The sequence below is a fragment of the Haematobia irritans genome, chromosome 4 (assembly GCF_050003625.1).
Source record: "Haematobia irritans isolate KBUSLIRL chromosome 4, ASM5000362v1, whole genome shotgun sequence".
Classification (NCBI taxonomy): domain Eukaryota; kingdom Metazoa; phylum Arthropoda; class Insecta; order Diptera; family Muscidae; genus Haematobia; species Haematobia irritans.
The window spans coordinates 181380883-181393226 of NC_134400.1; the positions used below are offsets into that span (position 1 = coordinate 181380883).

The window sequence follows — 12344 nt, forward strand, 5'->3', positions numbered from 1 at the left end:
TGCACTGTAATTTGTGAAATATCACAGTACTTTAGGTGGCAAAGGTGATATTTCTTGTCCTTGCAACAACCTTTGTAATTTTTTACGTGAAATAAAATTAGGTTTTTGTAGACCAGCAATATATGCGACTACTGAAGACTGTGACAAATAAGATTTTGTGGTTTATTTTGACTAAAATTCCAAAATAGCAGATTATTTTAGCAAAAACAACTGCTAAAATAGCAGAAACTGCTGAATAACAGCCGTCAGTATTTACTATTTTTTTCTATGAGTGTACAAACATAAGACTTTGTATGCCAAGAAGTACGTAACTAGCAATGTATTTTTTTAAATTAAGTTTTCCATTTCAATTCACAAGTGAAAAAATGAAACATGAAAGGAAAGAAAAAATGTTGCTATCATCGCGACTAGAATCAATAGATAAGGAAGATGGAAAATAACAGCCTTAAGGCTGTATTTTTGTTCGAAAACAATTCGATGCCAAACAAATAAGGCAGTTGTTCCCGATAGGGCCGATGTTCGAATGAAACCATAACTCGTTCCCGTTTGTGTTGTATGAAACGGTCAAACAAACAACTTCAGTCTTCAAGATCAAACACAACGAGTCAAATTGTTTTCGAAAACAGTGTGAAGGAAACGACAATTTCGATTACAGTAATCCCTCGAATTACGTCGTCTCGATTTACGTCGTCAAATTGTTTGTTCCAACAAACTTCGATTTACGTCACCATTCGAATTACGTCGTCGATTTTTTGCCCACTTTATGAGAAACGCCTTCCATATGTAAAATAAGTATCAACGATAATGATGGAATCGAAACATGTTTTCTGAAATTCTTACCGAAATTACTAAATTACCTTTATTTTTGAAGTATTTTCTTATGTACACACACATACATACATAAATGGACTTAGGAGTAACTATGAGAAATTTTTAATTCGGTTTACGTCGTTTCGATTAACGTCGTCAAATTCCGGAACCAATCACGACGTAAACCTGTATTTTTTCACTCACATAGTAACAATAAAATTTTCATATGTGTATTGTACGTTTGTTTGTACCCTGTAGCAAATTGAGGTGACTTTAATTTAATAAATTGTTAGTCATAACTGAGTCACAGGTGACTTAAAACCTATTCTCATTTCCCATGTAAAATCCTATTCAGTTTTAACACGTGTTGTCATTGGAACGAGTCAGTCCTCACTCAACCCTGCATAAGCTTCAGCTAACCAAAAGTTAGCTCAAAGTGAGTTAGCTTTAGGCTGATAATATATGAGCATACTATGAATTAGCTCCTAACTGTTTAGTTTATGGTGAGCTCTTTGTGGATAATGAAATATTCTGTTTTTGTTTTATTATTTTTGATTCATTTATAATTATTATTAAAAAATAATAAAAATTCAGATTTTTTAAAATTATTTTACAATAAATAAAATATAACGTAAATAAAAATTCGGGTAATATTAGTTTAGTTCATCTTGTCTTGAGTTTGAGTGTTGTCTTAATTTTCTCGTTTAACTCAGAGGGATTTGTACCTACTTTTGTAATGACGCACACTGAATCAAAATGGCATTCGTCAGGGAAGTCCAAAAGGCTTAAGTGTATTTCCCAATATCTTCGTTCTCAAACAGCCATTTAATACTTTTATTCGAAGTTTCCATTTATTCCGTCACTGATAATTATGGGTTCTAGTGGGAAAAAGGAATGTTTAATTATTATTAAATTGCATTTTAATTATGCATTTATATGTTACTTACCGCCCTGACAAAAAATTACAAGCTAAATTGTAACAAATATAAAAAGCCAAATCGAAATTGACAGTTATAGAAGTCAATACATATTTTTTGTTTGTTTATTTGAATTGTTTCCATGACTTTACTTCACTTAAATATGCATCAGCTTAGAGTGAGCGAAAAGGTAACTCATTGCTGATCGAGAAAAAGTTAGTTTGGGAAAAATTCAACTGACTCGAGACTGCATAAATATTGAGTTAGGTAAAATTCGCGTCAAATTAAGGTGAGTACTATGTTCGGGTTTTCCACCAAAACACTAAATTAAAAGTACAAATATATTTATGAAGACGATTATATTTTGATCAAGTCTTGCCAAATAATGGATTGAAAAAGTCCAAGGAATTGATTGCAAGTAATTTTATATTTCTAAATTAATTAATTAAAAAAAGTAACCGTGAAAACAAGCTGGTTTTCAGCTTGAAAACTGAAAATAGTACTCAGCTTTATGCTTAGTACTAAGTTAGTTTCTTCGAAAAACGAATATCTTCATCTATCTCCGTAAATAGGGACTCAAACGCGGGGATGTTAACTTATTTATGCGAAATAATACGCCTGCCTATTTTTTGTGCGAAAAATCCAGGATTGTTTAAATATGTGGGTTAAAATCCCCAATACAAAGATTTCGCATTTATTTCGCGCAAAAGTTTTTTATATGGAGTATAACAGTTTTTCGTGCGAAAACGTGATCTTAGTACTAGGCTTTAGTTAGTAAAAAGTTAGTTTGATTTTGTGTGAGTTCGAGAAATTCCTACAGGGTACATTGCAAAGGCGTTTATGTATAAAATTTTACAGTAGACGTATTTTATTGAAGTGAAATAATGGAAATTGAATTGAACATACTAAAAATCAGTGCATATAATCAAGTGCAATCTAGTAAGTTAGTTTGATTTTGTGTGAGTCCAGTAATAATAACATAACATAACACTACATTAATATCTTCATCATAAAATTCGAAAAAAAACCAAATTCACGTCGAAACATATTTCTGCGTTTAGGTGAGTACTATTTTTCACCAAAACACTAAATTAAAAGTACAAAAATCTATATGACGAAGATTATATTTTTATGAAGTCTTGTGAAATAATGAATGAAAAAGATCTAAGGAATTGATTGTGAATCATTTTATATTTATAATTTAACTAATTTAAAAAAGTAACCGTGAAAACAAGCTGTTTGTCAGCTTGAAAACTGAATATAGTACTCAGGTTTTCTAGGTAAAATGGTACAAAAGCTAAAACATTGACTAATTTTTTACGAAAACCCATTTTGAACAAAAATGGATATATATTTAAAAAAAAAGATTTGTGGCCGGATTTGCCGAGGTATATATATTTTCAGATGGTAGTGGCAAAACCTACACTGAAAAACGCTTAACCTGCTGGCGTTTTGGTGTAAACGAACGTCTTCCAGTAAAAATTTGTAATATCAAAAATTATCGGGTTCTCGAACGGAGCTAATATACTAAAAATTCTTTAAAGACGCAATTCACTTTTAAATATAGGATTTACGCATATGATACTTGGAAACAAATTTACGATTTTCCTAAAGCCAAGTATGCAATTACTGCTATCCATCGGAAACGCATAGGCACTTTCGCCAGCGAAATTTGAACTGAGAGTGCATACAGGGCTTAAAATAAAAAAAAAATCTATGAAAAAATACCCAAGTAATAATTAAAAATATATATTTTTAAAATGAATTGTTTTGGAAGAGTAACTGTGTAAAAAGAATATATATGTGTGAAAATGCAAACTTAATACTGTCCTTAAGAATCGAAATACGATCATATAAACGACCTCACTAGTGTGGACCTGTTTATCATCTCACGCCGATTGTCTGGTTGCAAATCACCGTAGGACCAGTAAAACGGTGTTTTAAGATCTCAAAATCCGGTTTTTGGTTTTTGTATTTTCCATATTATAACAAATTAACGAATTATTCCTTTCGTTGATTTTTCATAACAATAAAGTTCTCGAAATTACGTGTTTATATGAATACTGGTCAATGTTACTTGTTTCAAGAACCGGTTTGTGAAAATTAGGGCTGTCACCGGGATAAATCCCGTCCCGAAATACCGGGGGATCCCGAAAAACTAATTCCAATTTGTTAATTTGTGGCTTTTTGGCATTATTTATTAATAAATTGGTGTCTTCATTCAGTGCAAACTTCCTTAGATTTCATACCAGATAAATGTTTATTAACATTTATGGTACACCTTGAGTAAGAATTTATTATAGCTGAAGTATACTGTGAAAAGCAGAATTTCATCAAAAATCGAAGTAAACGATAAGGTCCTCCTTTGAACAATGAGTTCACATGTGAAATGGAATTCGTGTCACATAGAATAAACAGCAAAGGTCAGCAAAGATAATATATATATATATATATATATATATATATATATATATATATATATATATATATATAATATATATATATATATATATATATATATATATATATATATATATATATATATATATATATATATATATATATATATATATATATATATATATATATATATATATATATATATATATATATATATATATATATATATATATATATATATATATATATATATATATATATATATATATATATACCCTGCCAACATTTTTTGAATTTGGGGGCGCTTCTGAGAATCTCCACTATGTCGAAAACAATCATATACGACATCAAAAACTCGTCGGAAAAGCGCCGTCACTATTGATAAGTTGTACCACGCCAAGTTACTACGAAAAAGTTTCACATCAGTGCAATTATTAGGTGCCTATTTAGATCAATTTAGAAGGACGCCAATAAGAGCCCCGGCAAACTATCAGAAAAAGTGCATTTTAAGGTAATTGTAGAAGAATCATTGTGGTCAAGTAAAACACGATTGTGTAGATGTTTATTGATTTGATTAAACATTTATAATTTCTTATAAATATAACATTTTTCGGTTTATCTCATCACATTTAACATAATTTTTGCATTAATAAAAGAATGATGTTGAGTTATGCGCTTTACAGATTATCAGTTATTCCGGACGACAGTGCTCGCGTCGAATATATCCCATATATTGTGCACATTATAAGTTAAGTCCGAAGGCATAATCGATTCTGCTGCATGTTTATGGGATCGATAACACATTTACCGATTATTTAGTCATCGCCGACAAGTCGTATCGATCCGACACACTATAAGATTCTTTACAAACACCGACATTCCGTCCGGAATAACTGATAGTCTGTAAAGCGCATTACAAGTAGCTAGTTACATATTGCAGCGTCTATCAGCCAGTTTATTTTCGTTGGAAGCAGCGTGCCTGGAAAAATATTTAAAAAACGATCGCTTTATTCAATTTGGAAAGTCGAAAATTGTTCACCATATACCTTTCACAATTTTAAACGTAATATCTATGTTTTCAGAATTATATTCTCGTTTTTATTTAAATAAAATATAACAAGCTGGTTGCGGTTGGCGTTTCACAAAAAATAAAATGGCTCTTCTAACAGCAGTGATGGCAAAATACTTTCATGTACATTTTGTACTTTTTGATATACTTCCCCCATCACAGTTCGCGATTGTTGCAGTGTCACTTACGAGTCTGTGGTAGCGATAAGGATGAAATGGAACATTGAAATGCTGGCAGGGTATATATATATATATATATATATATATATATATATATATATATATATATATATATATATATATATATATATATATATATATATATATATATATATATATATATATATATATATATATATATATATATATATATATATATATATATATATATATATATATATATATATATATATATATATTATTTATATTTGTTGTAAAAATAACCAAGCCCTTAGGCCAAAATAAAATGGTTATAAAAAAACTACAAAAGTAACTTTAAATATATAAAAATTTGACCAAAAATAACGAAATAAAAATTAGAATAAAAACTAGCAATAATAAATTATAAAAGAGAAGAACAAAGAATGAGTAAAGATATATTTTTTTAATTAGAAAAAAAAAATTTAATAAAAAACTATTTTAGTGATTTAGAAAACAAAGTGTCTAATAAACAAAGAATAAAAAAATGACATAAAAAAAGAACTTATTACTACTAAAAAAATCGCGGTATTGATAAAAATCGATCCCGGATGACAGCCCTAGTGAAATTAGTCTGGTTTTAAAACCTAGGAGATCCGACTTTCAACAAAACTCGGTTGTTTTCATTACTATATGTTTTAAACTTTCATTTTATTTTTTTGGTTATTGGGCTTATATTTAATTACACAATGCTCGCGGCGATGTTGGACGACGCACAAAGCAAAGTAACACAACGAAGGCGTTCCTTGTACGCATTGTGCCCTATAGAAGATCAACCCTTACCCTCGTAGGTCCACCCTTATATTATAATTATTGGGATTGGGTTTTCTGGCCAATTTTTATTTTGATGTTTCTAGGGCTACCATAGTTCGGAACCGCTGCCCATGTTCTATGTTTTTAATATCGATAAAATATTGATCAGCTGTTTAATTATTTTTTGGTAAATATTTTCTATCTATGCAAAACTATTTGGGCGTACATTATTGAGTCTAATATTTTCTGAAATAAGAACTAATGAAATAAAGGAACATTCATTTCATTCATAAAATAAAATTGTCCGAATACGGTCGGTGACGTTTATATTTTTGGATACCATAAGCAATAACAGCTGTCTTGTTATCGATAAGAACGATTTAAAAGTGCCGAAGAGTTCCTTCACTGTCTCTATGAAAATTAAGTGACGTGTAAGAAATAGACGAGTGAAAAAGATACATGTTTTAAAAGTGGTCGTAGATTTTATAAACTATTTAGCTTATAAATCACCAAAATAAAAAGAAAAAACACACGGCGATAATATGCTTACAAATTTTGAATCGAAATCTGCAAGGGTAAAGGGTTTATCCTTTCATCCAAAGCGGCCATGGATATTGACAAGTTTACACAGCGGCGTGATTCAACTATGGGACTATCGGATGCATACACTTTTGGAAAAATTCGATGAACATGATGGTCCAGTCCGCAGTGTGGCTTTTCATCAACAAATGCCTTTGTTCGTGTCTGGAGGCGATGATTATAAAATTAAGGTTTGGAATTACAAACAAAGGCGGTGTATATTTACCTTGCTTGCACATTTGGATTATGTGAGAACTGTAGCTTTCCATCATGAGTATCCATGGATTTTGAGTGCATCTGACGATCAAACAATTCGTATTTGGAATTGGCAATCGCGAAATTGCATTTGCGTTTTGACTGGACACAATCACTATGTGATGTGTGCCCAATTCCATCCTACCGAAGACCAAATAGTATCGGCTTCGTTAGATCAAACTGTAAGAGTTTGGGATATTTCAGGATTGCGCAAGAAAAATGTTGCTCCAGGACCCGGAGGATTGGATGAGCATTTGAAGGGTCATCCGGGGGCAACAGATCTGTTTGGTCAGGCAGATGCCGTTGTCAAGCATGTTCTCGAAGGCCATGACCGCGGTGTTAATTGGGCAAGTTTCCATCCCACTTTGCCACTTATTGTTTCTGGAGCTGACGATCGTCTCGTTAAGTTGTGGCGCATGAACGAATACAAAGCTTGGGAAGTCGACACATGCAGAGGTCATTACAACAATGTATCGTGTGTTTTGTTCCACCCTAGACAAGATCTCATAATATCCAATGGTGAAGATCGTAGTATACGCGTTTGGGATATGACCAAGAGAATGTGTATGTATACATTCCGCAGGGATGGAGAACGTTTTTGGATACTTGCTGCACATCCTACTCTAAATCTCTTTGCTGCTGGCCACGATGGAGGTAAATAGATTTGATTACCAAATAATGAAATGTATCTACAAAATAATAAAATATAAATTGCTATTCCAGGTATGGTGGTATTTAAATTGGAACGTGAACGTCCAGCTTATGCCGTTCATGGTAATGTTCTTTACTACGTCAAAGATCGTTTCCTACGCAAATTGGACTTTACAACAACCAAGGATACTGTTGTTATGCAATTACGAGGTGGTGGAAAATCGCCTGTACACAGCATGTCGTACAATCCGGCTCTTAATGCCGTTTTATTGTGCACACGCACCAATAACTTGGAGAACAGCACATACGACTTGTGTCAAATACCTAAAGATGCTGAATCTCAAAGTGAAAATGATAGTAAACGTTCATCAGGAATAACAGCCATATGGGTGGCTCGCAATCGATTTGCAGTATTAGACCGTAACCAACAGTTGGTCATTAAGAACTTCAAAAATGAAGTAACAAAGAAAATACCAACCTTCTGTGAGGAAATTTTCTATGCAGGAACAGGAATGCTTCTTATTCGCGATCCAGAATTCGTAACATTGTACGAAGTTCAACGTCTGGTTTCAGTGGGCTGTATAAAGTTAGCCAAATGCCGTTATGTTGTTTGGTCTCCAGATATGTCTCTTGTTGCTCTGTTGTGCAAACATTCCGTCACCATTTGTGACAGACGCCTTCAATATCTTTGTACAATACAGGAGAACTGTCGTGTAAAGTCGGGGGCATGGGACGACTCAGGCGTTTTCATTTATACCACCAGCAATCATATTAAATATGCCATTACCAATGGTGACCACGGCATTATTAGGACTCTGGATTTACCTATTTATCTTACTAGAGTCAAGGGCAATCAAGTCTTCTGTTTGGACCGTGAATGTCGCACCCGTGTATTGCACATAGATCCAACTGAATACAAATTTAAACTTGCGCTTATTAATAGAAAATACGATGAAGTATTACATATGGTACGAAACGCTCGCTTATTGGGACAGAGCATTATTGCTTATCTTCAACAAAAGGGTTACCCAGAGGTTGCTTTACACTTTGTTAAAGATGAGAAGACTAGATTTGGACTTGCTTTGGAATGTGGAAATATTGAAATTGCCCTCGAAGCTGCTAAAGCATTGGATGATAAAGATTGCTGGGAGAGATTAGGCCAGGCTGCATTACTTCAGGGCAACCACCAAATCGTGGAGATGTGCTACCAGCGCACCAAAAACTTTGACAAATTAAGTTTCCTGTATTTGATAACTGGTAATTTGGAGAAACTGAAAAAGATGAACAAGATTGCGGAAATCCGTAAGGACGTTTCAGCCCAGTACCAAGGAGCTTTAGTATTGGGTGATGTGAAGGAAAGAGTCAATATATTAAAGAACTGTGGACAAATGTCGTTGGCATATCTTACGGCCGCCACCCATGGACTGGATGAGCAGGCATCGAATTTGGCAGAAGCTATAACGCATGAAGGTAATGCTCTTCCTGAAGTTAACGCCGAGGCTATATTATTGAAACCTCCTGTACCTATACAACAAGTTGAAAGCAACTGGCCATTGTTAAGTGTTTCTAAGGGCTTCTTTGAAGGTGCTATGCTAACAAGAGCTGGTACTAGCGCCACCGCTAGACAAGCATTGAATGTTAATGCAGATGCTGCACTTGATGTCGGAGCTGGTGATGGTTGGGGAGCTGATGCCGATTTGGGTCTGGATGAAGATGGTGACGACGAAATGCATGATGCCATAGGCGAAGAAGGTGCTGAAGGCACAGGTGAAGAGGGTGCTGGTTGGGATGTGGGTGATGATGACCTTGTTGTCCCCGAAGAAATTGCATCAAAAATTAAGGCATCTGCGCTAGATAGCGGATACTATGCAGCACCAAACAGAGGTTTCTCAGCCCCTCAACATTGGGCTAATAATTCTCCTTTGGTTTTGGACCACATCAAAGCAGGTTCCTTCGAATCAGCCTTTCGTTTGCTAAACGAGCAAATAGGTATTGTTAACTTCCAGCCCTTGAAACCCCTCTTCATGCAAAATTACGCTTGTTCATCTACGAGCTTTACTGCTATGCCAAATTTAGCATCCCTATCGGGCTATCCACTACGAAACACGAACGAGACAAATGTAAAATTGCAACGTCCAGCTTTGGGCATTAAACTTAACGACCTCGTGCAACGTCTACAAGCTGGCTACCAATTGACAACTGGTGGAAAATTCTCTGAAGCAGTTGAAAAGTTCCATTCTATATTAATAAGCATTCCCCTCTTAGTAGTAGATACCAAACAAGATGTGGCCGAGGCACAACAACTACTAAAAATATGCACGGAGTATATATTGGGTTTGAAAATGGAAACGGCAAGGAAAGGTTTGCCAAAATCTACTCTTGAGGAACAAAAACGTTTATGTGAATTAGCCGCATATTTCACTCACTGTAAGCTGCAACCAGTACATCAAATTCTAACACTACGAACAGCTTTGAATATGTTCTTCAAATTGAAGAATTATAAAACAGCTGCATCATTTGCAAGGCGCCTCTTGGAATTGGGACCCAGACCGGAAGTAGCCCAACAAGTTCGTAAAATATTGCAGGCATGTGAAGTAAACCCTATAGACGAACATCAGTTACAATACGAAGAATTCAATCCCTTCAACATTTGCGGAATAAGCTATAGACCATTGTATCGAGGCAAGCCGGAAGTAAATTGTCCATTCTGTGGGGCTTCATATGACACCCAGTACAAGGGGAAATTGTGTACCGTATGCGAAGTGAGCGAAATAGGAAAGGATTGTATTGGTCTGCGGATATCTAATCTACAATTCAGATAAATTCTTAATGTAGGCCTCTTTATCATTGACTATAAAACTTAGTTGTAATATTTTAAAAACTTTAAACATTTCGTTACAATTGGCCGTTCAGATAATTTAAATTTGCAATTTTTATGGAGCTATTTATAACAAATGGCATCTCACCATACAAACATTAATTAAACCCTTCAATTTTTCGCATATAGTACATAAACGATGTAATTGTGAATGATTCATAACACTAAGAACGAAATTAATACATCAAATCTGTTTATGGTCTGAAAGACCAATATTATCATATATATCTTAGTATTTAATAAAATCAACATACACATAGAAATAACTTTTTGCTAAGAATCTACATCATGGATGTGTCAAAATAGTTGTCCTTAATTTCGTCTACAGGTAAGTAAGAAAGAGCACAAGTCAGATAGGTTAGGTTAGGTTAGGTGGCAGCCCGATGTATCAGGCTCACTTAGACTATTCAGTCCATTGTGATACCACATTGGTGAACTTCTCTCTTATCACTGAGTGCTGCCCGATTCCATGGTAAGCTCAATGACAAGGGACCTCCTTTTTATAGCCGAGTCCGAACGGCGTTCCACATTGCAGTGAAACCACTTAGAGAAGCTTTGAAACCCTCAGAAATGTCACCGCTGAAAAACTTTTTGGTGTTCGGTCGAAGAAGGAATCGAACCCACGACCTTGTGTATGCAAGGCGGGCATGCTAACCATTGCACCACATTGGCTCCACAAGTTGGATAAAGCCGACTATATGGTACCCCATTCTGAAAACACTGAATTATTAAACCACTACATTAAAGAAGACCGTCTCAAATTTTAAGAATATTTGTTATTTATGCACAGATTGCCCTATTTCTCCAATTCAGTTGATACATACGTGTAGGTGCTATATTTAAAATTTAACAGGTGTGGCTATTGATTTTCAACTCAATTACTTCCCACACCAAAACAAGATTTAGTTCTATTGGAATGACTTCAACGCTGCCGATTATCAGTTAGATTAACTGTTACTGCCACTGGATAAAAGGGAATGGGTTTTGGTGGTGATTCGATACTTAGTCTCCATTCCAGTAATAGCCACAAATCGGAGAAGGTACAACATGGTTGTTAAAGATTTTTATAAAAGGTGCTTCGTCCGGTGTGTCTATTCCATAAAATGTGGGGCACTTGTTCTGATTATAAGCACCTCGAACTAATGAAATCATCAAACGAGCATCCCAGAAACTCTTTGCCGTAATGCTCATAGTCATTCCTACAGCGATTACCATAGACAAAGCGCAATATACTGTGGAACGATGACGACAGCCTACTTAAATTCGATCTTAAAGTGCCAGAAACGACCTCTATACCGTATGTCAGATGTGGCATCACTAGTGACTGAGCCAAAATATGTCTGATATGACCAGGTAAAAACATATTCAGATTGTACAATTTTCTCAAAGTGTAATTCACTTTCGAACAAATACGAGCTACATGGTCCGTAAAATTTAGATTAGAATCAATATCAAACCCTCCTAAGCATGTAATTATTAAAAATTTAAATGCAATAAAGTTAAAATTGTTGGCGTCAACAGTTATGATAGGTATAATTTAACTCACAGAAATGCTGAAGAAGCTTTTAATTAAAATTGTGAGGGCTCAAAGAAAAGTCTTTGATGCTTGCAAAGTCTAGCAATGCGAATAGCGAATGAGCGTTCAAAAATTTCTGCTGGAATTGAGAAATGAGAAGTTAGATGATATATAAGTATGTCTACCGTATTTCATGACCCGGAAAAAGAGGCATAAGCACCTCGAACTAAACTCGAACTCAAACGAGCATCCCAGAAACTCTTTGCCGTAATGCTCATAGTCATTCCTACAGCGATTATCATAGACAAAGCGCAATACA

At 34.5% G+C, this 12344-nt stretch overlaps 1 protein-coding gene and 1 long non-coding RNA gene across 2 annotated transcripts; one reads left to right on the forward strand and one right to left on the reverse strand.

The window, feature by feature from the left end:
- Positions 1–4656: 4656 nt before the first annotated feature.
- LOC142236402 (uncharacterized) lies at positions 4657–5346 on the reverse strand. The gene is made up of 2 exons (XR_012722017.1): positions 5174–5346; positions 4657–5106 (listed from the first exon to the last, which is right to left on the reverse strand). It is a non-coding gene; the product is annotated as an uncharacterized LOC142236402 (long non-coding RNA).
- Positions 5347–6547: 1201 nt separating this feature from the next.
- On the forward strand, positions 6548–10775 carry alphaCOP (coatomer subunit alpha). Its single transcript, XM_075308290.1, has 2 exons — positions 6548–7634; positions 7704–10775. Exons 1-2 carry the CDS (start codon positions 6689–6691, stop codon positions 10451–10453), a joined length of 3696 nt encoding a protein of 1231 aa, XP_075164405.1. The 5' UTR covers positions 6548–6688; the 3' UTR covers positions 10454–10775.
- Positions 10776–12344: the final 1569 nt, after the last annotated feature.

What these genes read in the sequence shown, in the direction of transcription:
- alphaCOP (XM_075308290.1), top strand. Translation starts at nt 6,689, where the DNA reads ATGCTTACAAATTTTGAATCGAAATCTGCAAGGGTAAAGGGTTTATCC. An exon ending in TGCTGCTGGCCACGATGGAG is followed by an intron (nt 7,635 to 7,703) that starts GTAAATAGATTT and finishes TTGCTATTCCAG; the next exon opens with GTATGGTGGTATTTAAATTG.